The following is a 26,526-nucleotide window of genomic DNA, read 5'->3' as shown; positions in this document are numbered from 1 at the left end:
CGGTTAAAATTGCAAATTCATTGATACTTTATGGGGGTAAAAGATATTTTTCCTTATATATTAACTGTTGTACTTATTACATTAGATTTTTGTTTACCATCTGCATTGCGTAGCTAGGCAAGTGCTAGGCACATACAACTACCAAAGGGAATGGACCACTATCAAGTTGTTAACTTGGGAGTTTTCATGCCATAATATTTCTTCCAGGGCATGAACAAAAATTTTAAGTTAAAAAGTTTTAGGCTTATAGGCTGTAGTTAGGGTTGTACAAGTGGTGGCTATCAAACCCCGCAAAAGTCAAGATTCATATTAACTATTTAAGAAATATACCCTTGTGTCTATTACCCCATCTCCTAATTAGCTTATCTTGACTTGCGCGCCTTACATTGTTCAAACTGATAAATTATGACACTTGAAAGGTCTATTTAAGGGCAAATTAAGAGTCCTTAATTTTTCAGGACAGAGCCATGGCATCAATGTTGACACTACTAATGGTCTTCTTACTCTTATCTCTCTACACCTTCTCACTGGTCTCAAGCCATCAGCACCACCCCCTAGACCCTCTAACCCCATCCGAGTTCACCCTGGTCCAAACCATAGTCAAGAAGTCATACCCCACCCCAAACCACAACCTAACCTTCCAGTACATAGGTTTGGACGAGCCAGACAAACCCACCATCCTCTCATGGCTATCAAACCCCGACTCCACATCCCCACCTCGCCGTGCCTTGGTCACCATACGTCTCAAAAAAGAATCCCACGACTTAATAGTGGACTTGACGACCAGTTCATTAGTCTCCGACAATGTTTACCTTGGACATGGTTATCCTCTGCTTACCTTTGATGAACAAGATGCTGCATCCGCATTGCCAGAAACATATGAGCCATTCATCAAATCGATTGAGAAGAGGCGGCTGAACTTATCAGATGTCCTTTGCACCACGTATACAGCCGGATGGTACGGAGAGGTGGAGAGTAAGAAGGTGTTGAATCTACAATGCTACTACAAGGAAGGAACAATTAATTTCTACTTGAGACCGGTGGAAGGAATATTGTTGGTGGTTGATTTGGATGAGATGAAGATTGTTGAATACTACGATAGGTCTATTGCTCCAGTCCCAAAAGCTCAGGGAACAGACTATCGGGCATCGATGCAGAAGCCACCGTTTGGTCCTCATCCAAATGGTGCAACCTTCGGGCAACCGGACGGACCAGGATTTAAGATAGATGGGCACAATATCAGGTCAGCGTACAGAAGTTAAGCTTTTTTTATTCTTTTGTGCAAACAGATTCATCCAATTCCATGTGATTTCGTTTTTTTATATTTTTCGATTCATTCATTTAGTTAAAAACTCATTACATAACACCAATTACCAAAAGAATTTGGATCATCTTCGGTTCATCCAGTTAGTTATATTATTGAGGGATATTTTTGTTCCAAAAAAAGTAAAAAGACAAAAATACTCTTCAAATATAATTAACTGCCCACATTCAGACTTGGAGATGATCTAGTTCCTTAACAAAGGGCCCACATTCAAACTTTCCGAAGGTCTATAGTTGGTTAACCTGTTGCATGCCGCTGGTCCAGTAAGCCCTCAGGCAAAGCCCATTTGGTACTCTTGATTTTGAAGTAGATCGATTGACCACTCCTGGTGAAAAGACGGTTAGTAAAATTCACTAACTATCTAGACGGTTAGTGGTTAATAACTTTAATAACCGCTAACTGTTTTTTAAAAGAAAAAAAAAAAAACAATGTCGTTTTTATGGTAATATGATAATATCATACTACATACGACATCATTTATAAATGTTTATACAATTTTATATATATTTAAAATTTTAAACACAAAAACGACACCATTTCATAGGTGTGTGTATATATATATATATATATATATATATATATGCGATTAGTGGTTTTGAAAAAACCTAAAACTGCTAACCATAACCGCCAAGGAGGTTAATGGTTTTTTTTAACCGCTTTTAAAAGTGGTTAACGGTTAGTGCGGTTAGCTGCCCGCTTTTTCACCCCTACTTCTTTGGCGGTAGCTCAATTACCTAGCTCGTCTCTCCCAATGTTTTTTAGTCTTTTCTTAAACTTTTTTGTGTATATATATATTTGAAGGACAAATACGGTATTCTAATTCCTAAATTCAGGATATTAAAAACTTTGCACCTATGGTCAAGTACAAGTTACAACATTTTTTCCAGATAAAGTTTATATATATCTTAAGAGTAAATTAATTTGTTTGTGATTAGTTGGGCAAACTGGATATTCCACCTAGGATTTGATCAACGAGTTGGTCCAATAATTTCTCTAGCATCAGTTTATGACGTTGAGAAGCAAACAAATCGACGGGTGTTATACAGAGGATTTATATCCGAGTTATTTGTGCCTTACATGGACCCAACCGAGGATTGGTACTACAAAACTTTCTTTGATTGTGGCGAATTTGGTTTCGGTCAATCTGCAGTATCACTCCAGCCCTTCGCCGATTGCCCGGCCAATGCAGTATTTAGGGACGCATATTACGCCGGTCAAGATGGTGTGCCTGTCAAAATATCCAATGCGCTTTGTATTTTCGAACGCTATGCGGGAAATATAATGTGGCGTCACACTGAGTCGGAGATTTCTGATGAAGTTGTAAGTGACATTTTTATTATTATTATTATTATTATTATTATTATTTGGACTTAATTGATAGTTTTATATAATGATTATATGGAATTGCAGATAAGGGAGGTTAGGGCAGAAGTGAGCCTGGTGGTGAGGATGGTCGCTGTAGTGGGCAACTATGACTATATTATTGATTGGGAATTCAAGCCAGATGGCACCATTAAATTGGGGGTATGATTATTAGCTTGGAATTTTTTTTTTTTTTTTCAACTTTAAAATGAAATAAGAGTTGCATCATCAAGAAACATGTACCACTACATTAATTTGGGATTAATTCGGGTTGATAATTTTTTACACAATCTATTAACTCGATATGAAATTAGCATATTAGAGTTAAGGAGTTTGACTAATTTAATTAAATAGTTCAAGGTAGGGTTAACCTATATAATCTTATTTACATACATTCGACACTTAACATAAACGCTTGTAATTTTTGACATAATCCATAAACTCGGCATGCATGAACCCAACATGAAACTATGGTTGAGAGGTTTGATCTATTTAATTAAATGGATGAGGTCAGGATTGACCTATATAGTCTTATATACATGCATCATTATGACCCGAACCCGGCCCAACACCTGACATAAGGGCTATTAATTTTTGACACGAGCACAACATGAAATTAAGGTCGAGGAGTCTGACCTATTTAATTTAATGAATTAAGTTAGGGCTGACATATATAATCTTATACTTATTCCTCAACACGACCTAAACCTAACACACTAATACGAATTGTCACATCTATCTGGGATGCACACAAAGTGTTAGTATGTGTAGCAATATTATTCTATGAGTTTTTTTATATCATGCATGTATGCATGTACACTCAATATTGATTAACATAGAAATGTCAAAATTGGTGATTACTTCCTCTAATCCTAATAGGTTGGGCTAACTGGCGTGCTAGAAGTGAAGGGTGTGACATACACCCACACAGATGAGATAAGAGAGGATGTCCATGGGACTTTGTTAGCAAATAACACTATAGGTATCTACCATGATCACTTCTTGACGTACTACCTTGACCTCGACGTGGATGGTGAAGCCAACTCCTTTGTCAAGAACAATTTGGAGACAATCCGAACAACAAACCAAAGCTCACCAAGGAAAAGTTATTGGACGGTTGTGAGTGAAACAGCTAAAACTGAAGAAGAAGCTCGAATTCAGTTAGGCTTGAATCAACTTGAGCTAATAGTTGTGAATCCCAATAAGAAAACCAAACTTGGGAATAATGTCGGATACCGTCTGATTCCAGGGTCAGTGGCACATCCCCTCCTGTCGTACGATGATTATCCACAGATCCGGGGAGCCTTCACAAATAATAATGTGTGGGTTACACCCTATAACAAGTCAGAGAAATGGGCAGGAGGAGCATTCGTTGATCAAAGCCGAGGAGAGGATACCTTAGCAGTTTGGAGTCTCAGGTACCACATAGATCAATATAAACATAATTGACTGCATTCGATAATTGTGACTAAATTCATATATGTTTTGTTTTGAAATTGGATGGATGCGCAGGAATAGGGAGATTGAAAACAAGGACATAGTATTGTGGTACACAATTGGATTCCATCATGTCCCTTCCCAAGATGAGTTTCCGGTGATGCCAACGTTAAGTGGTGGGTTTGAGCTACGGCCTAACAATTTCTTTGACAGCAATCCAGTACTTAAAACAAGAGCTCCCAGTGTTGTACCAGGGCCTAACTGCACCGCCCAAGGCTAGGATTTTATGTAATTATCATAATGCGAACCATAAATAAATTAAGAAGGGTTTAACAGTTGAAGAATAAAATAATTTCTCAGCTCATTCAATAATGACATCATTTGCTATAATTTTCCAACGGACAAGATTACAAGTATCTCAATTGCATTTGGGTTACATCAAGGAGATCTTTGTAGCGTAAACCACCCGTCAAGATTGCAAGCATCCCAAAATAAAATAAAAACAGAATAGCACATTGTAAGTAAGGGAGGGCTTGAGAAGTCCGATTATGCATGCGGTCCAGCTTCTCTTGGGCCTTCTTTTGGACCCTTGGGTTCTTTAATAACTTGGCCATGGCCCATTCAGCCATGATGGCAATAGCTACTTTGGGATGAACATTTCTGAGAAATCTTTTTTTTTTTGTCTTTCGAGTATTAATTAATTGAATGATTTTGGAGTTTCTTGTATAATGGAAAATCTCACATTAATGAAGATGAAGCAGTGCACCGATCGTGTGAAATTTTTTTTGGGGGGGGGGGGAAACTGGAGAAGAGTTTGGGTATGGGTTTGAGTAAAAAACCATGCAACCACTAGAATAGCACAGACCACATGGCACAACCAAAACGTAAGGACAGGGAAGATTGAACGCAACCATCTTTTTAAAACTTAATGGTGTTGTTAATTTGTGAGTTTTGTAAACCTAATATTTATTCTAGGCATGACCACAAAATTTTTAAGTGAAAAGCTAGCTTTAAGGCTTTGTAGGTTGTAGCTATTACGTACTCATTCCATTTATGTGATAGGTTTGTGGCTTACAAGTTACTATCACTACTTTGTGTATGCAAGTGCGCGCTAGGTACGTACATACGTCTACCAAAGGGAAGGGACCGAGATAAATGAAACCTACTTTGAAGTTGTTAAGTTGGGAGCTAGTTTCCATGAACAAAAATTTGAGGTAAAAAAACGTTTTAGGCTTATAGGATGTAGTTAGGGTTGTACAAGTAGTTGGCTATCAAACCCCACAAAAGTTAGCTCCCAAGTTAGCTTCTTCTTCTCTTTTTTTTTTTTTTTTTTTGGCATGTCCACACAAGAGGAAAAGGATGACGTACTTAAGCCTAGTGCGAACCATAATGAAGAAGTTCCACCAGCGAGCAGCACCCACTAGACCCTTTAATGCAAGATTGAACAACTATGGTGGTCTGGTCGCTATAATATCTTCTATATACCGAAATGATTGACAACTTTCTTCAAAACCAAAATGCATGTTATTTGGAACGCTGTTTGAAAATGTTTGAGGCTTACTACTGGCGCCAACAAGGAAGATTAGGAGAATAAACAAATTTGACTCAACAAGAAACAAATCTATTACTATTAGGCTTGGATTACTACTCCTTATGAAATTATAGTTGGAAAGATTACATCACCATATATATTATATAGACTTAAGTATAAAGGTGGCTCATATATAGTAAGCTTGAGCTAGGATACATGATGAAATTAACCAAGTACAGACCATCAACAAACTAATAACTCAGATAGTTTGCGGTTGGATCATAAACCAGCGGTGGGATCCCAACCTCCACTTTTCCTTCAAGCATTTGTGTCACTTTCCTCATAGAGGGTCTGAGAATGGAATCCGGATGAATGCACCATAATCCCACCAAGGCCATTCGCTCAAACCTCTTGAAATCGCTCAATACATCTGGGTCATGCCCCACCACCATCTCTAGCTTCCCAGATTTCACGCAACTTATAACCCAATCTGAAAGAATCAGATCGTCCTTTCCACTCTCTTCCTCCACCCGGCTCAATTCCACTTGCCTTCTTCCACAAATTGTCTCAATTAACATCACACCAAAACAGTAAACATCCACTTTGCTGGTTATAGGTCCACTCCTCAGCCATTCCGGTGCAATATACCCCATTGTTCCTCTAATGTTTGTGTCAGTTCTTGTTTGATCTCTGTTCAAAAGCTTGGATAACCCAAAATCTGATATCTTCGCAGTATAATTGACATCAAGTAGCACATTCTGGGGCTTGATGTCACAGTGTATGATCTGAGTCTCACATTCTTCATGCAAGTACCGCAAGCCTCTTGCTATTCCCAGCGCTATTTCAGCCCTCTGATTCCAATTGGGTCGCTCTCCCTCCTTGGCATTAACTCTAAATGAGACAATGCTCCATTTGGCATTAACTCTAAAACCATAAATCGGTGATCCTTCTCAATGCAAAAACCCAATAGTCTTACCAAATTCTTGTGATGGGTACGACCAATTATCTTGAGCTCTGTTGCAAATTCCTTCTCTGTTTTCTCAATGCCTTTCGTCAGCTCCTTCACAGCGATGTCAATCTCAGTATCTTTCAGAGTTAGAGTGCCACCGTCAACTCTTCCAGAAGAACCTCGGCCTAGAATCTTACTAAACCCATTTGTTGCTACACGCAGCTCCTCGAATGTGAACTCCCGGAAGTTAATCCCAATGGCGTTAGAGTTTGATAACCGCTTTTTCTTCATCATCAGATTTCGAGCTGCAGGATGATAGTATACGGCAACGGCTCCAAACAAGAAAGCAAGTGAAGCACTAATTATAAGGCCAATCTCCAAAAGAACCCGCACCCGAAATTTCTTGTTTTCTGTACCTTTTGGAAGATCCGGCTCACGCACCCTCAACGGCACCTTGATAAGTGCCGTTTTACCTTTGCTGGAAGCACTCTTTCTGGAATTCAGCAAAGGCATCCGCTTCTTGTTACAAGTAGAATTCACCCAGGAAGCAGCCGAGGTATAACAATCATCCATAATAGCCTTCTTGCATCCCTCCACAGAGACGTTTTTCACTTGAGCCATTTCAAACCCATCAGATTCGAATTCAGCATCATCAATTACCTCCAGCTTGAAGTTGCTCATGGAAGGGCCTTGGCAATAATTCAGCACGTTTTCTGGGTGGCATCCTTTGGATACATTACTTGGATCCAACCTGATATAGCTTGGTATGCAACTACAGGCCATCGTTTTATTATCCAATGAAGCTCTGCACATGCCATTGAGGCCACATACAGTAGTCACGCGGCAAGGGTCATCAACAAATCTCCACACGCTCGTCCATCCATTGCGATTTCTTTTATGGTAAACATATTGTTGGAAATTACCATGATCATCAACCGTGGCTCGGTGGTAGTAGTCTTCAATTGGGGTTGGAACCTTCTCAGTTAAAGAGTAAATACTATGGTCAATAGTACTGCTATTGGCAAGGTACATGAAAGCACTAGCACCATTAAACACCAGTATAACATTTTCGGTTGAGATTTCTATGATCCGATAAGCAGGATGAGAGAAGCGGTGTGCAGAGAGCACCAACTTTGAATCCCACTGCAATTCCAGCTTGAAATTCCCAGTTGAGTAATCTGAAGATCCATTTGCATTGGAAAACAGCTTTCCGGTTTTAGCTAGAGTCTGTCCTCGTAAGAGTGTGTCCGTTGGAAAATCAAAGCTCTGCCAAATGGTTTTATTACTGCTATCTTTCAAGACAAAGTTACCATTATCTTGCATGATGCCTGAACTTGCAGCAGCTTCACTGGCACTATATAGTGTTTGATTACTACCATTAACGAGCACAAGCTTTCCGGCATCATTCAGTTGAATCGATGAATTAGGTTCTGCCGGCCAGTCACGGTTGGCTGACCAGACTAGAGTTTTCTCTGGAATTTTGTCAAACCAGATCCCAGCAAGGTAGTGACCGTTGGGGAGAGGGTAGAATCCGAATGCAAAATCTCCAGAGAGGGACCGCCAAGAAATATTCGATCCAGCAGTGATGTTGGAACCTAAGCTTATGTTGGGAGGAATCTGAGCGTGTAAGCTGCAGAAATTCGAAAATAGCAGGAGAAAAAAGGAAGTAGTTATCATTACATTCATTGTTAAGTGCTGTGGGAACCCAGAAAAGGAGAACAGCCTTTATGTATATTCCTATACACAAATATATCTCTATGAAAATTTTTATGAAAGATTTCCACAAGACAGACAAAAAAAAAAGAAAAAAAAAAGTCAAATATGTCGGCTAGAAACTACTAATCAGCGTCTAAAGGGGGGTCATTTTCTCTCCAAATTCCAAATATGTTTGTCCAGAGTGCAACTGGTTGAGTCATGGACCCATGGGACATATTTTTAACTCTTTTTGGATTTGTTATACATGTCATTTCCAGTTGGAAACCCGTGGTCAATGGATGATTCCACCACCATAATTGCAGCAGAATATGCCGCTTCCACTGCTCTATAGTTCTGGACCTGTGAACTTTGAATTTTCCTTGAGTTGTTGGTAGCTTGGTCTCTGGACTTCCATTTGTGTAGTTAGAAATTCATAGCCAGCCAGTGATACTCTTTTATCTTCATGAACAAGTCTTTTATTATTATCAACCTGTAAAAACTACTGGGTTTTAGAAAAACAGATGGATCAGTGAAAAAACATTAACTTGTTCATTGTGCAATGTTAATTTGTTCAGAAAGTTTGCAGCTTCTAACTTTTTTAGTTTTTCTCTCTTTTATATGTACATATATAATCCCAATTTTCAACAATGTCTTAATTTTTGTAATGTATCCTATCAATTTGCAATGTCTCATTTCTGTTGGGATTTTTTATTAAATCCTAATGGAGTACCTTGCCTGAGAAGTAAGAACCCCTCCCACGACTAGTCCTGGGTTACCTCCCACTGAGGGTGTAGTTATATTTTATTGAGGGTACATTGCAAATTGGGTAGAAGGTTGAGAAGTAATGTTAAACGTGATTTTCAAGCTCCTTTTGTGTATTGTGTCTCTCCAATACTGATATGGCTTTAAAAAATTTATAATAGATCACACTATTGGATTTTGAAGTTCTTTTATTCATGATGCAAATTGAAGAAACTTACAAATAAAAACTGAAAACATATACAGGGGAAGATATAATATAATTTTATCTTAAAACATTTGTGCATCAATCAGAGGTGGAACACCAACTTCAACATTTCCTTCTAACATCTCCACAACCTTTTCCATCGATGGTCGAAGAGTTGGATTAGAAGATACGCACCATAATCCTACCATTGCCATCCTCTCAAACCTCTTGTAATTGCTCAAAACTTCAGAATCATAACTCACAGTGGCTTCTAAATTACTAGCTCTCATGCAGTATAGAACCCAATCGGTCAGAATCACATACTCGCCCTCTCTGTCTTCATCAGTTGAACGCATTTCTATCTGCCTTCTGCAGAAGATAATCTCAAGTAAAAGAACCCCAAAGCTGTAAACATCCACCTTGGTCGTCACAGGTGCATTCTTGAGCCATTCGGGTGCCATATATCCCATCGTTCCTCTTACATTGGTGCTTGTTCGAGATCGGTCATTCATTAGTAGCTTTGCCAGGCCAAAATCTGATATCTTAGCAGTGTAATTGTTGTCGAGAAGAACATTCTGCGGCTTTATGTCGCAGTGGATGATCTGGGTATCGCACTCTTCATGCAAATACAACAACCCTCTTGCGATTCCGAGAACTATTTCAGCTCTGCGTTCCCAGCTGGGTCGAATTTCCCCGAACAGGAAACTCGATAGACTCCCATTCTTCATTAGCTCATAAACCAGAAGGCGGTGATTATCCTCGTTACAAAAACCCAACAACCGCACAAGATTCTTGTGATGAGTTAAACCAATTACTTGGACTTCTGTAATGAATTCCTTCTCACCTTGTTCAATCATCTTCTCCAACTGTTTAACAGCTACCTCAACAACCTCTTCATCTTCCATGGTTAGGAATCCGCTGTAGACAGCACCAAATGCTCCTTCGCCTAGTTTATTCTTGAATCCATTCGTCGCTTCTCGCAACTCTTGGAATGAAAATGCCTTCAGGTTTATCTCCACTGCCTTGGGTTTTGGAGGCGGCTGGACATGCATGTAACGTTGAAACAGAGGATGATGATAAATGGCAATGGCTGCAAAGAGTAGAGCGAGTATCAAGCACAATAAAAGGCTTGCCAGTAGAACAACAGAGGATGGAGAATCCTTTCTCTTCTTAGGAGGAACTTGTGCACTGTTATTCACCACAGGGACTTTCAAAAATGCGATAAAATTTTTAGTGGCAGGGTTGCTTTTTCTACCATTCAACAAAGGCATCCTCTTCTTGAGACAAAAATTTTGGTCAGAGCCAGAGCCAGAGGGATTAAAAACACCAGCCATGCAGAAACAGTCATCCATCACAGCCTTCTTGCACCCATCCTCGTCTGTGTTTATTCTCGCCAAATCTGCATACATGTCGTTTGTGAGATCTGTATCCTCCATTGTTTTGATTGTGAAATCTGAAGTCGAAGAATTTGCCGCACAAAAATCAATCACTACTTCTGGATAGCACCCTTTGGAGGGAACGTATGGATCCCACGGTGAATAACCAGGCAAGCAATTGCAGGTGATTGTTACATTATCAAGCACCTGGCAATAGCCATACACCCCACAAATAGTATTCACAGTGCAAGGCTCCGTAATGGCCTGCCACACAACTTGCCATTGGTTGTTATTTCCTTTAAGCCTAGCCAACTGTTGGAAATTTCCATGGTCATTGATAGTTGCTCGGTGGTAGTAATTTTCAATAGGTGTGCGCACTGAAGTACTTTTCGTCATATTGTATGAGATTGAAGCGTTATTCTCAACAATAAGATACATGAAAGCAGTGCTCTGGTTGAAAACTAGGCTTATGTTGACATTAGTTGCACCAGTGTACCAATAACCCGGATCAGCAAACCGAAAGGCGGATAGCACAAGATTGCCGTCCATCTGCTGAAGCTCCAACATGTATTGGCCAATCGAGTAGTCAACTGAGCCGTTGGCATTGGAGTAGAGCTTCTGGCCCATAGTCAAACGTTGACCTAATAAAATAGTGTCTGTAGGGGAATCAAAACTCTGCCAGAGGATTCCACTGGAACGGTTTAGCAAGACGAAATTCCCATCATCTTGCATTGAAGCCGAATTGACGGACGTGCCACTGTGTACGAAAAAATGAGTCCCATTTGAGTGTGTAAGTTCAAGTTGGCCGGTGAGCGATAATTTGATGGCGGATCCTTTATGGGCTGGATCCTCGCGATTTGCTGACCAAACCAAAGTTTTCTCCGGGATCTTATCAAACCAAATGCCAACAAGGTACAAGCCTGTGACAAGAGGGTAGAATCCAAAAGCAAAATCACCTGAGGGTGATTGCCATGAAGAACTGGCTCCTGCAGTGATGCTGGAACCCAAATCAATTTTACTGCCACTCATCTGAGCGCAAGAGCAAAGTAAGGAGAGAAAGAATGGAAAAGACCAAAGAAAAATTCTAGCACCACCCATTGTTGCTACAAGAGGGAAAGAACCAAGTGGAGAGTAAAGATGTCTGAAGTGAAAAATGGCAGATAATGCAAAATTCTGCACTTCAATTAGATTGGACTGGTTGTCAACTCAAATATTTTTTCTTTCATTTTTTTTTATTTCGACTCGTCAAATCAAACTTGGGGAAGTTCGGCTTGTTTGTTTGTTTCTTCTTTTTTTACCAATTAGGCCAACAGCCAAAATCAAACTTGGAATTTTGATTTTGATTGGAGTCTTTTGGTACGGTCCGTGCGGATAAGTGAAAGTTGTCTTATTAGTGCCTTTCTTTTCCACATATACCACATATATTGAGTGATTGATCTTGTTTTCTTTTGCTTATATTACTGCTATATGCGGTTCTATTCAAAAGACCGAGACACTTATTTGTTTAATTTTTTATTGTTTATAACTTTACCCTATTGTTTTTGTATTGGGTTTATTGTTGGAGAGTCCATTCATTTTTCAGTTTTTTTGTTGTTTTTCTTTAGGACCTTTTACTCTCTTTTCCTTGTAGATCAAGAGTGGTAAATATCTTTCATTGTAGCCCCTTTTAGAATTTAATTAAAAAAATAAATAAATATGCTAGATTTATTAAATTATTGTACTTGAAGAATAAATGCAGTTGAATATAAAAGAAAAAGGAAAAAAAAAAAAAAAAAAAAAAAAAGAAAGAAATGCAGTTTTCTTATTTACGTTAGATTTATTAATTTGTTGTACATGAAGACCATTCTTTTCCGCTTTGGTATTTCAAGTCTAACACGTGTCACTTGTAATTTTTAAAATTTCTAACGTGAAGCTTCTGGCTAAGAGGAATCTTTGATTCTGGCTAACAACCAAGGGAGTTGGCTTGACAGAAACATCTAGCGCCATTAGATGTCGTGGGCAGAGAACTGGAAAATCCGCAATAAATCCCCCTGATTAAGACAATTGGGAGTGCCGTGAATTCCCTGCTAAAACTTGTGAAGAATGGTCATTGATCATGAATTGTGCAACTCTCAAACAACAAATTTGAAGAGCTGGACTTCGACGTTTTGACACCGATCAATCCTACTTGTTCCTTGGCCATTTGCAGAAAAGTAGAAGGAACATATATAATTTGTATCAAAGTATATTTTTGTAAGAATGTCTATTTAAGTAAAGGGTTGCTTTCAAAATAATTTGGTGGCCGGAGCTCAAATTCGTCATTAAGTGTTGGTCTCGATCTCATATTAAGAATAAGAAGATGAGTAATCCAAGAATAAGTGGTTTGCAAAGATATTAATTTAGCGACTTAATATTTATGCCAAGCTTAACAGAGTGGATGCTTTCTAATGATGTTGCTCTCTGTTTTTGGCTCAGTCCACATAATGGCCAAAAAAGAGTGTCGTTTATAGAAGTTAAAAGTCAGCTAAAAACAAAGGAGTTCAAGTGGGTTGGGAGAAAGAATGTAAGAAATCTATGCCGCTAATGCAATTCCAAAACTAATGGGAAACGTCAAACACTGGACACTTCAAATAGACGGTTGGGGTTTTGTCTCCCTGGGTCGTTGTTGGTTTGTATTTTCTGTCAGTCTTCGCTGTTTTTTTTTTTTGTTTTTTTGTCGGTTATAATTTTTTTTTTGTACCGAAGTGGTTTGATCTAGTGGGAGAGATTTTTGATGCTTGTGGATGTCCTTCAACAGATTCTATTTGGTTTTCTGCAATGCTTGCTCTGCAACAACCATTTAACAATGGTTGTTGCCTTTACCGCAACAGACTCTTCACGGAGTTCTTTTGCAATTTGTCACCGCCTTGTGCGGCTCTAGAAAAGGCCCGGCTTGTTATGGTTCTTTTGGGACCATCGGCAAAACTATTGCCTACTATTGGGTCCTTTTGAACCTGATCCAAAATTTGTTCATGTATTTGTACTACATTTATCTTTTGGGCTTTGTTGTCGGAGTGCCCACCCCTTTTGTGGTCTTTTAATCGTATAACCTGCTTTTCCTTATTTGATTTAAAAATAAAAAAAAAATAAAAAATTGGACAGATCCAAAGACTCCAAACTCTAATGCCGTGGCCCGTGAGTAGAGGATTGGAAAAAAATCATGTCAGAGGGAAAAACATGGAATCAAAGAAAAGTACACTAATATAACAATAAGTTTAAGTGGAGCATTTTTCTTATATTTAAATATTAATTATTTTATATTTATTTTAACATTTATATTATATATTTTTATTTAAAAGTCATTATGCTTACTTTTTATGATGCATAATTACTAATTAAGTTATATTTTTATTTAAAAGTCATTATGCTTACTTTTTATGATGCATAATTACTAATTAAGTTTTTATAATCAAAGTTTCTAACATCTCATTTTCAATTGGTAATATGGATATTCCATTTAATTTTTCTCGTGACATTGTCGATCTTAGGTAGGATTTTATCAAATTTAATTTTGAAAAAAAATTATTTCTTCATAAGCAACCGTAACATGTATTGTCAATCAAATTTTATAAGCGGTACATTTAAAAAAGAATCAAATATTTTTATATAATTTAATATGTCAATCAAAACACTTTCTTTTATTTTTAAAATTTCGTTTAAAACTTTTTTTTTATTATCACTTATTAGATATAGAATGACTTATCACTTGATTCAAGAACATGAAAAAAAAAAAAAAAAAAAAAGCGTTGAGAAAATGGAAAGCTATAAAGTGTAGTTTATAGTGGAATACAATGTGAAAAAATAAATAAATAAATAAATAGAGGTTGAAAAGTTACTGTCATTGTAATATTTTCTGTTATGCACAATGCAAACAATTGGAGTTTTATGCACTTTGAAAACTTTTTACTTTCTAAAAATTTATGGATATTGAGACTTTCCATGAATATGAATAATGAATTTCTCAATAAAGGACACAAATCTCACAAGTATATACACAAGAATCTATATATACAAATAAATGACCCTATTAAGCAGTGGCTGATCCAATAATTCATTCTACTAAGGGCGTCAATAAAATAATAAAATATACAGATAATTTTTTTTTTTTTTTTGTTCTCTTTATATATTATATTTTTATTATAATATGGTAAATACAATCAAAAAAAGAAATTATACCACAATATATGTATTACAAAAAGCATATGTATCTGACTTCATAAATATATGTTAAATTGATATATCAGTTACCATATAGGCACTAGTACAATAGAAAAGAAAAATACAAAATACAAAGTGCCTAAAATTGTATTCTAAGCGCGCGGTCTTAGAGAAACAAAATCATCAAGTATCAAATCTGAATCGAAACTTTTAGCAGTTTCCCTTTCAATGTAGACAACTAAACTATCTCCAAGAAACTCATCTTCCATTTTGTTACGAAGTCTTGTTTTAACAATTTTCATTGCTGAAAATGCTCGTTCGGTAGTTGCTGTAGACACCGGAAGAGTCAAAACATGACGAATCAATCTATCAATAAGATAATATGTATCTGATTTTCTTGCCTTTATCAATCCTCGACATAATTCCGCAATGGAAGACAATTTTTGTAGTTTCTGATGATCAAGCATATCAACTTCAAATTTCTTCAACTGAAATCTCAAAATAATTTTTTCCTGCTTAGAAAAATCAAGAGAATAGTACTCATCTGCAAGACTACATATATCCTCAATATTAAATGATTTATAAGCATCATTTGGATCCAAAGCTGAACTAAGTGTCAAGAGTTCCATTGTCCTTTCACCAAATCTACAATCGAGCTCTTGCAATTGAAAGTCTATAGCAGCATTGAATACATCAAAATGATAATGATGTTCCACCGTAATGCGATCTCGTTGAAGACAACCTCGGCCTTTAACATAACGAGCACCCAAATCCAGAATGTCTATTTTAAATTTCTTAGAGAAAGATACTACTTTCTCAAGAAAATTATCCCAATCTTCATTTCTCAATTTTTGAAGGAGTGTTTTTGTATTAGAAACTAATTGCATAGCATTCAAGATGTCTTTAGATTTTTGTTGTAAATGTTGACAAAGACAATCAGTGGTACCCATGATTTCCCTCATCAAATGTAAAATGAATATTAATTTGAATGATCTAATCATTTCATAAGCAGCATCAGCATCCCCACGTTGAGATTAAGTGGATCCTTCTTTTATAATCTTTTCAAGCACTTAACAAGTAGGATTAAACAGCCATAGTAGGCTACAAATAGAATAAAAATGAGAACCCCAACGAAAATCACTAGCTCGTTTCAAAGTGCCAATTTGATTAGCACCTTTTCCAGTTTCAAGTTCATCAATAGCTATCAAATATGCGATATCTGCTTCTTGAGCATCTTGCAGATCACGATGACGTTTACATGAAATACTAACCACATTGATAATGAAATTCAAATTTGAGAAGAAATCATGAACAACAATTACCTCTCGAAATGCAACAACTAATGCTAAGTATAATCGATGTACAAAATAATGAACATAGTATACACAAGACTATTCATTAAGAAATAATGCTTGCAATCCTTTCCATTCACCACGCATATTGCTAGCACCATCATACCCTTGTCCACGAATACTTTGAATATCAAGACAATTTTGAGAAACAACATCAGATATTTTATCTTTTAAAGTCAATGCCGATGTATCTTTAACTTGGACAATATCAAAGAAGCATTCTTGTATAAAACCATCTTTGTTAACAAATCTCAAAACAATAGTCATTTGTTTTCTCTTAGACTCATCTCATGCCTCATCAACAATAATGCAAAATTTTGAATCACCAATTTCTTCACGAATTGCATCTCGCACCCTTTTTGCCAAGACATGTAAAATATCTTTTTGGACTTGAGGTGAAGTATATTTTGCATTTTGTGGAGCATTTTCTAAAACAACCTTGGCAACATCGTCATTGAAATTGGACACAAGTTTTATCAACTCAAGAAAATTGCCACGATTTTTAGAATCGAGACCTTCATCGTGACCTCTATAAGGACATCCTTGATATGCTAAATACCGAATAGATTCGATTGAAGTCTTCAATCGCAATTGATTGTTCAATTTTTCTTCCGAAGTTTGCTTATCTATCACCTTATCAATATGTTGATATTGATTCTTCAAATTATCACAACACTTAACAGCATTATTATGAGGTGAACATGGCTCATTTCCCATGTGGACCAAAAAAGAACAATGCGTACTATCATAAACTTTCTTCAAATTATGAAATCCTTCAATAGTAAATCAACTACCTCCAAACCGCCACGTTGGCTTTTTAGCAAAAAGAAAGCAGGGTAAACAATAAGCAACATCTTTGTTCTTAGAATATTCAAACCAATTAAACATCTTATACCAAGATGATTGAAATCTTCGACGGTTTTTTTTCAGTTCCCGAAAACTGATATCCAGAACTACTAGAAGGAATGAACCTATTCGGACCGACTTTAAGATAAGCACATCTAATTTCATCCCGTTGATTAACAGGATATTCTCATATTTGAGGACGTAACCCAGGATCATGTTGTAGAGTAGAAATATCAAATGGTTCAACTACTTGAGATTCAATTCTTAGCATCTTAGAAAAGCGTTGTTCATGAGCTAAAGTTTGAGGATTGGATGTCGAGGAAGACATTTTAGAATTTGAATCAACACCATTTTTCTTAAAAAATGCATCAATTGTTTTTTGCTTGCCCATAATGTAATCTAAGAATTTTCAGAAACCTGGAAAATTATTTATCTATTAGTTTTAATTCTCACACTAAACAATTCATGTCTAATGAAACATACTATAAGTTTCTAATGATATTATAATAAAATTATTAGCATATTCCGATAGCTATTAGCCTAAAATGAATTAATAAAAAGAACAAACCTGAGATTGGCAATAATCTTCCGAAACTCGTTGATGCTTGACAAAATCCCAAAATATATAAAACACACCTTACAAAAAAAACAACAAGATTGTTTTTATTAGAATAAGAAAAACAAAATGATGAAAATAAGAGATATATCACAATTAAAAAGCTCAATAAATTTCAGTCAATCATATTAGAGTTTGCAAATAGCCCAATTAAAGGAGAAATACGCATCTACAATGAGAGCGCCGCACTACAATCTACAAAATGAATAAATAAACAATAAAGTTATTGAATATGATATCCCTTAAAATCTATAAAGTTCTTGAATAGGATAAATAAACAATAAAATTATTTCTCACTTTTCTAAGCAGTACCAACCAAATATATTGATATATCACTTTACATAGTAAGAGAGATGCATTCTCTCTCTCTTTCTCTCTTGTGGGTTGTGGTGTTCTAGTGGGGAAGGTTCCAAAGGTAGGCAATACTTTTAAAGCCAAGGCCAGAGATATCCCTGAATTTATATACTAGAAACAAATTAACTACTGTGAATAATATACAAAAGTATCTCTTGAGTCTTGTTGTTTTTATGGGCCAAATGTAAATTAGTAAAAGTAAGCAAAGCTATCATGTGGTTAGGACTGAGGAGAGTAGCAACAAAAAAAAAAAAAAAAAAAATTTGATGCCTTAATTATTCATGTATCTCGTGTCTCTAGGAACCGAATATATTTATAAACATAAAGCAAGTTAAGCAACTGAGGAGATACTCATTACTCACAGAGTCAGTCAAAAGTGGAGTGTGGAGCCCGATTCAAGTTTTGTCATTAATCGGTGTTTGTTGGCTTCAAGAGTGTGATCACAAATAGCCTTCCCAAGTTCCCATCTCTCCCCACTACGGCACTACCAATCCCTTTGTTTCTCACCACCCTCACACACACAATCAAACTTTCTTTATATGTTTCCCTTCTGAGTTCTGAACCAGCAAAAACCGAATCACCATGTTAGACAAATGAGTTAAACCAACAAAATTCATAAACTAAAATCGAACAAAGTTCATGAAAATCAATCAAAGAAAACAAAAAACGAAAAATTAGTTAGATGGGCTATCATCGTGGGCGGCCGTGGCATGAAAATGCCGATGGTGCAGCTAAGCAATTCAAGGTTGATGAGAGACGGAGTGCTGCATAGTCCACGCTTGAGTCGCAGGATAGGTTGAGGTTGGAGTCTAGAAGAGGGGTTAGGGATTTAGGGTAAGATTATTATTATTATTATTTTCCTTTGTTTAGTGTATTGCCGTGCTGGTGCTGGAGCGTTGAGACTTGAGTTTTTTTTTTTAGGGCGGTAAAAATATTTTGCAGGGGCGGTAATGATATTGAAATTTTTTACCAGGGGCGCCCTCCAACTTTGGACTTAAAATTACTTAACCTTTTTTTTTTTTTATAACCGGGGGCGCCTGCCCCTAGGTCGCCCCCTGTCTCTCTACCACTGAACACGTGACACTTGTAATTTTCTAAATTTCTAACAGGAAGCTTCTGGCTAACAGGAACCTTAGATTCTGGCTAACAGCTAGGGGAGTTGGCTTGACAAAAACATCTAGCGCCATTAGATGCCGTGGGTAGAGAGCTGAAAAATCCGCAATAAATCCCCCTGATTAAGACAATTGGGAGTGCCGTGAATTGCCTGCTAAAACTTGTGAAGTAATGGTCATTGATCATGAATTGTGCAACTCTCAAACAACAAATTTGGAGAGCTGGACTTCGACGTTTTGACACCAATCAATCCTACTTGTTCCTTGGCCATTTGCAGAAAAGAAGAAGGAATATAATTTGTATCAAAGTATATTTTTGTAAGAATGTCTATTTAAGTAAAGAGTTGCTTTCAAAATAATTTGGTGGCCGGAGCTCGAATTTGTCTTAGTTAGTGTAACATCCAGATCTCATATTAAGAAGATAAATAATCCAAAATAAGTGGTTAACAAAGATAGTAATTTAGCGACTTAATATTTAAGCCAGGCTTAACAGAGTGGATGCTTTCCCATGATGTTGCTCTCTGTTTTTGGCTCAGTCCACATAAAGGCCAAATAAGAGTGTCGTCTATGGAAGTTAAAAGTCATCTAAAAACAAAGGAGTTTAAGTGGCTTGGGAGAAAGAATATAATCAATCTACGCCGCAAATGCAATTCCAAAACTAATTGGAAACATTGAAGACAGTTGGGCCAAGTGACTTGATGTATTTCAAGTCCACACGTCACACACTTGACACTTCAAATAGAATAGCCATCCAACAGGTCCAAAGATTCCAAACTCTAATGCCGTGGCCCGTGGGTAGAGGATTGGAAAAAATAATGTAAGAGGAATATACGATAGAGGGAATCGGACAAAATTATATTAATATATATATTATGATAGGTTTTCATAGGTTTTGGAGCCAAGGGCAAAAAATTTAAGTGGGACTTTTTTCTTATATTTAAATATTAATTATTACTTATAAAAAAAAAAAATTAATTATTTTATGTTTATTTTAACATTTATATTATATATTTTTATTTAAAAGTCATTATTCTAACTGTTTATGATGCATAATTACTAATTAAGTTCTTATAATCAAAGTTTTCAACATCTCATTTTCAATTGGTAATATGGATATTCCATTTAATTTTTTTCGTGACATTGTCAATCTTAGATAGGATTTTATCAAATTTAATTTTATATATATATATATATATTTTCATAAGCAACCGTAACATGTATTGTCAAACAAATTTTAAAAGCCTTACATTTAAAAAAGAATCAAATATTTTTATATAATTTAATTTGTCAATCAAAACACTTTCTTTTATTTCAAAAATTTCGTTTAAAACTTTTTTTCTTTTATTACTTATTAGATGTAAAATGACTTATCACTTTATTCAAGAACATGAAATAATAAGACTTAAAAGATAATAAATAAAAAGAAAAAGAAAAATAAGTGTTGAGAAAAATGGAAAGCTAAAAAATTCAACTTTTATAGTGGAATACGATGTGAAGAAAAAAAAAAAAAAAATTAGAGGTTGAAAAGTTATTGACATTGTAATATTATCTGTCATGTACAATGCAAACAATTGGAGTTTTATGCACTTCGAAAACTTTTTATTTTCTAAAAATTTTTGAATATTGAGACTTTCTATGAATATAAATAATAAATTTCTCGATAAAAAACACAAATCTCACAAGTATATACAAATATATGCCCTGATTAGGACACTTGAGAGTGCCTAGTTTGAACGTTTATCCAACAAATTTTTCCATTTCAACGTCAATAAATTTTGCCAGCAATTCTGAAATTAAAACTTGTATAAAGTACATTTTTGCAAGAATGTGTGGCTACTAACAAGGGATATAATTCTACTAACATGGTTACATTCACATGTTTTACAGGGCCGGCGCTTAGAGCTCCAGATTTTAAGGCTTAAATTTTTTTTTTTTAAGACCCAAATTTTTTTTTAATAAGGCCAAAAAAAAAAAATTTGTATAAAGGCTCTTAACATGGTTTAAGAAAAATATTATTATTTGTTTATAATATCAATGCCTCAACATGTTTTCTTTAGGCCTTCAACATGCTTTAAAAAAACAATATTATTAGTTGTTATAATATGGAAGCCTTCTGCACAATGGCCACGAGGTCTTCAACCATCAACATGAACAAGGAGTAAAGACAAAATGGTAATTTTAATCTCAAACAAAAAATTACTCAGTGCAGATCTCCCGCCATACTAAAATAAATATTATTTAATTAATATTTAAATATTAAAAAAATAAGACCAAATTTTAAAATTTTGCCTGAGGGCCAAATACATTAGGTCGGTCAGATCACTTCTGTTCAAGCAAAGGGTTGCTTTCAAAATAATTTGCCGGCCGGAGCTCGAATCCGCCATGAAGTGTCGGCATCACTGGGAAATCTTCTTGGCATGGAGCGTGATGGAACCCTACCGTGTACCACAAAACGATATCTTTGTTGTCAATAGCTCTGTTCCTGCAAATACCATCAAATATCTTCTTAATTAGCAAAACTTGATTAAAATCAGCCTCACTTTGCAAAATTGATACTTTACCTCTGGCTCCAAACGGCTAACCCATCATCTCCTCGGCTCCCTTCCGTGTAGAACCCTCCAGCCCACCTCTCTGACTTGTTATAGGCGGTCACCCACACTTGATACTTTGTATAAGCGGCTCTAATCTGCGGGTAATCATCATCTGATAAAAGAGAATTAACCGGCTTCCCACTAATCAGCACGTAACCCACATTATTCCCAAGCCTCGTCTTCTTGTTGGGATTCACTACTAGCAGCTCCGCCGGCTCCAAGCCGAGCTGGACCCTAGCGTCCGCTTCAGTTTTCGCTGTTTCAGTAACCACCGTCCAATAACTTTTTCTTGGTGAGGTGGCGTTTGACTGCGCTGCTCTTGCCGTTTGTAACTTCGCTTTGACGAAGGAGTTGCCGTCACCGTCAACGTCAAGATCTAGATAGTATGTGAGGAAGTGGTCGTGGTTGACGGCCACCGTGTTTTCTGCTACTAAGGTGCCGTACACATTTTCCGTTATTTGACCGGTATTTGTGTGTGGTGTGGCCTTCATCTCTGGTATACCTGTCAAATCCACCTGGAAAATATGCCAAATATTTTGTAATTGCTAATAAATTTTTCAGAGGAAATGCTTTTTTAAAACAATTTCTAAAATATAAAAAGGGCCACAGTAGAATTGAAAATATAAATAATTTTTTTATTTATTTTAGAGACGAGAATATATCATTTTGTTTTTAGGTAAATTTCAACGTACGATATAATTTCAGAGGAAACGTTAATGTTTTTAAAACAATTTCAAGCTATTAAGTTGTCACAATTTTTTTATAAATTCATGTGATAGTTCATGAGTGAAAAAAATTAAAAATTTTGATATAACTATCATGATAAGTGCTACATAGATCGTCAATATAAAGGATTTGCATTAAAGATTGTAGCTAAAACTGATAATTTTTTATAAGACTTGCAAATCCGATATAAATTCAATACCAAATTAAAGGGTTAGGGTTGAAGAGTCTAACCCGTTTAATTAAATGAATCGGGTTATAATCTTATATCAATGCTTCGATATGACCTGAATCCGACACACAACATAATAACATGTAATTTTTGACATGACCTGCAAATTTGACACGAGCCCAATATAAAAGTAGAATGTTAGGGTTAATGAGTTTGATTTATATAATTAAATGAGTTTGGTTATGATTGACCTATATAATCTTATACATATATTTCAACATAGCCGAACTCAACAGGCAAATACAAATTGACATCCCTAGTTGTAACTCCCTAGCTCCCTAACACCATTGTTCTCCATATGTATATGTATATATATATATATATATATATATATATATATAGGTTCTTATCCTGAAAACCAGGGCCTAAATTTGATAATGTCTGTGGGCTGTGGGATATGTAAACATGAAACAAATAGTGTTATGGGTGATCAAGAACAATTTGGATTTCTCACACAAATAGAAACGTTTATATTGTTGCTTATTTTCTTTGCTCTTCTTATTGTCAAATGTTAAGCGTGTTTTTTTCTTTTTGGTTTTGAATTTTTTGTTAATATTTTTATTTTTGATAAAAAGAAAATAAAAATGAAAAAGAGAATGATTTAACAAACAAATAATTATTTCTTTGTAGAACTAAAAGGAAGAATCTTACCCCAACTTTGATGCTGCCACTCTTTTTGAATTCCCAATCAAGAATATAATCATAGTTTCCCACAGTGGCTATCATTCTAACCACCAAAGTACTTTCCGCCTCCCCACCTCTTACCTGCAAGACCAGCAGCCACATTACGTTAACTTCACAACAAAACAACACCAACAATTCAAGAGAAAACAAGACAAAAATTCAAAACAACAGCAACACAAGCTTAATTACCAGTCTCCCAGGAACATTGATTTCAGTATGTCTCCAAGCTACATTTCCACCATGTCGCTCAAAAATGCAAATTACCCTCGGTACCTGTTGTGGCAGCCCATCTGGCCCAACCATTAACCCATCAATATATGCAGCGTTTTCTGGGCAATCAGTCAATGGCTGCAGGGTATCAGCTGCTCGCCCGAACCCAAATTCACCAACGTCCATGAAAGTCCTAAAATACCATTCAACAGTAGGATCCATATACGGCACAAATGTCTCAGACACATGTCCTCTATACAGCACGCGCCGAAACTTCCTTTGTTTGGCATCAAATATTGAAGCTGTTGATATGGTAACTCCAGCCCGAGCATCGAATCCTACATGAAAAACCCAATTAGCCCATCTGACCTGGTGGCCATCAATGGTGAACCCAGGTTTTGTTTTGTTATAAGTAGTCGAATTAGGCCCCCCATTTGGTGATTGAAAGTCGGTGCCCTCAGCTTTAGGCACGGGTGCTGTAAATCTATCAGTGTACATTGTGATTTTCATGGCATCAACATCAACTAACAAAGTTATGCCCTCAATGGGCCTTACAAAGACATTAACAGACCCTTCACGATAAAAGCACGCAACTCGAAGAGCTCTTTTTGTAACACTTTCCCCATACCAACCAACTGTAAATGGCACGCAGGAAATTTCAGACACATTCAAGCCCCTTCTGAGAATTGACTCCTTGAATTTGGGATACTGTAAAGGAAGTTTGCTGGCTTGGTAAAGTTCAGGAAAAGTGAGAGGAGGGTAGCCATGACCGCTGTAAACCTGGTCCGATGTGATTGAGCCATTTGTCAAATCTAAAATGAGCTCACGAGTCTCACCCCTGGCTCGAACCACCACCTTGGCTCGACGACTAGGCCTGCTGCTTTCTTTACTAGAAGAAAGCCAGTTGAAGACATCTTCTTTTTCTGGCTCCTCAAGATCAACAGAATGATAGGTTAGGTTGGGAAGTGAGCCAAGCTGAGACTTTTGAATTATGGTCCTTATTTGGTCTATTTCTGTAGAGTTGAAAGGGTCTAGCGGGTGATAAAGACAAGACACAAAGCACCATTGAAGGACAAAGCCTAGAACTAGAAATAGAAAAGATCGACAACCCATGACCATTCGAAACTGTACAAAAAGGCACATTTAATTTATTGTGCTATACTTGAGATTGTACCTATATGTATATATATATAAAGGGCAGCCTTTGCTTTAAAGCTGCAATATACACAATTTCTTAGACTTTCTCTATAAGCACCGGACGCCCGACAACTTGCGTTTTCCAAGTCCTTTTCTTGCAGTAAGAGCAAGAACAATCGACTCGGTCTGCTTTTGCTTAATTTAATAGAGGAGGAGGGAGGGGCATGAATCGCATGATCTATTGATCATTGACTTGCTAATTAACCAGACCCAGCTGGTGGTTTTTCTTTCCTTGCTATGTTTGAAATGTAGGAGATCTAGAGCGAAAGAAGGGGCAAAGTGGTTCGGTTTCTTCTAGAAAACCAATGGTTTTTCAAGGAAAAATTCCTACGGCAATTGAAAATGTCCAGATGCCTTTATTCTCTGCAGAACAATTCAAGTATACATCTGGAAACAAACAAACAAACAGTTTTTACCTAAATAAAGGAAAGTAAACCCTCCCATTATTAGAAAAAAATTCCCCTTAATTTAACTTCCTCCCTGGATATCTACTTTGACTCGGCAACCTGCCAACCTTGAACAATTCAAAATAGCAAAAAAAAAAAGTCAAAAGACTGTAGATATGCTTAATTTCTAACAAAGAACCACATGTCAACGCTCAGAAAAATATTGAATTCGAACCAACTTCTTACGATCTCATGTCCTATACAGAGAGATTAGATCAAAAATGAAAAGTTCAGTGATTCTCACCTCTAACACTGGAAAGCATTCATGCGCGCATGTGACTTCAACAAAGAAAAGAAGACGAAATTTGTGAGTTTGAATATTGGCATGCTAATACCAAGTCCCCAAATGCTTTTGCTGAGCAAATTTACTCCCACGAAATTCCTTATTTTCCCACTTTTGCGCTTCAGGTGGAGCTGGGGACGGGCTAAATGCTCCGGTTCCTTGAAGTTGACTGCTACTGCTATGCAATAACTGCTACGATAGAATTAGCTTCTTAAAGGCAGTTTTCTTTCTTTTATTTTTTTTAATTTTTTTCTTGAAGAGTTAATCGACGGGGGGCCATAATTAATTCGAAGTGTACTAGAAGCACAATACAGTGAATACCACGATTATAAGATTTTTAAAATGGAGGGATTTACGCCAATCGACATCTCAAACCTGCTGCTGAGTTTAGGCCTCGCAGGAAAATCTGCTTGTTAAAGTATGTTGGGAATTGGGCCTTCAAAGCCACTGCCTTCAAATATGTACTCAAAGCCCAAAGCATAAACCCAGTAGAGGCCCATAACCTCTTCTTAGGGGGAATAGGCGGTTAATAACAGCCCACGCTAACCGCTAACCTTTATATATATATATATATATATATATATATATATATATATCCTATAGTAATACCCTTCTACATATGAGATTATTTTTAGATTTTTATACATTTTTTATATATATACATATTTAAACACAAAAACGACATTGTTTCATATATATATATATATATATATAGAAACGATGTAATTCTGTTTTTTTTTTAAATAACCGCTAACCGCCAGTTAATTGCATAGGAGGATAGGAAATTTTACTAACCACCTAAGCGGTTAAGATTAGCGATTTTAGCCAATAGCCATTAACCGTAACCTATTTTTTTACCCTTAGGAAGTGCTAGAGACGTAAAAGGAGTCTCCAATGTCACAACCGAGAGCTAATAAATGCCCAAACCAGTAATTCTAAGTGGCCTATTCGTGTCCTATTAAGAATGATATGACTATTAAAATTACCTTTTGATCAAATTTCAATAATGATCAATCACAAGTTCAATAATAATTTTAATAGTCACATAATATTCTTAATAGGATATAAGTAGGCTATCTAAAAT

At 36.4% G+C, this 26,526-nt stretch overlaps 3 protein-coding genes and 1 pseudogene across 5 annotated transcripts; 1 reads left to right on the top strand and 3 right to left on the bottom strand.

The window, feature by feature from the left end:
* Nucleotides 1-467: 467 nt before the first annotated feature.
* LOC132187212 (amine oxidase [copper-containing] alpha 3, peroxisomal-like) lies at nt 468-4,420 on the top strand. The gene is made up of 5 exons (XM_059601450.1): nt 468-1,243; nt 2,260-2,644; nt 2,735-2,848; nt 3,566-4,104; nt 4,199-4,420. Exons 1-5 carry the CDS (start codon nt 468-470, stop codon nt 4,401-4,403), a joined length of 2,019 nt encoding a protein of 672 aa, XP_059457433.1. The 3' UTR covers nt 4,404-4,420.
* A 1,485-nt stretch (nt 4,421-5,905) lies between these two features.
* LOC132178059 (G-type lectin S-receptor-like serine/threonine-protein kinase LECRK4) lies at nt 5,906-8,289 on the bottom strand (annotated as a pseudogene).
* Nucleotides 8,290-9,327: 1,038 nt separating this feature from the next.
* Nucleotides 9,328-11,649, bottom strand: LOC132177992 (G-type lectin S-receptor-like serine/threonine-protein kinase LECRK4). The gene has a single exon (XM_059590482.1). The coding sequence runs from the start codon at nt 11,647-11,649 to the stop codon at nt 9,328-9,330; it is 2,322 nt and encodes a 773-aa protein (XP_059446465.1).
* A 9,645-nt stretch (nt 11,650-21,294) lies between these two features.
* LOC132187229 (primary amine oxidase 1) lies at nt 21,295-25,623 on the bottom strand. Of its 3 annotated transcripts, XM_059601480.1 has the most exons (6): nt 25,404-25,623; nt 25,130-25,227; nt 23,496-23,854; nt 23,274-23,387; nt 21,638-22,182; nt 21,295-21,558 (listed from the first exon to the last, which is right to left on the bottom strand). In XM_059601480.1, exons 2-6 carry the CDS (start codon nt 25,155-25,157, stop codon nt 21,396-21,398), a joined length of 1,209 nt encoding a protein of 402 aa, XP_059457463.1. In that variant the 5' UTR covers nt 25,158-25,227; nt 25,404-25,623; the 3' UTR covers nt 21,295-21,395. The 3 variants fall into 3 exon arrangements, with proteins under 3 accessions (XP_059457463.1, XP_059457472.1, XP_059457456.1); XM_059601489.1 differs by lacking the exon at nt 25,130-25,227; XM_059601473.1 differs by lacking the exons at nt 25,130-25,227; nt 25,404-25,623 and having other exon boundaries at nt 23,496-25,109.
* Nucleotides 25,624-26,526: the final 903 nt, after the last annotated feature.

Source organism: Corylus avellana, chromosome ca1 (assembly GCF_901000735.1).
Source record: "Corylus avellana chromosome ca1, CavTom2PMs-1.0".
NCBI lineage: Eukaryota > Viridiplantae > Streptophyta > Magnoliopsida > Fagales > Betulaceae > Corylus > Corylus avellana.
Note: the sequence above shows the minus strand (reverse complement) of the source record. Positions and strands in the feature narration are given on the sequence as shown.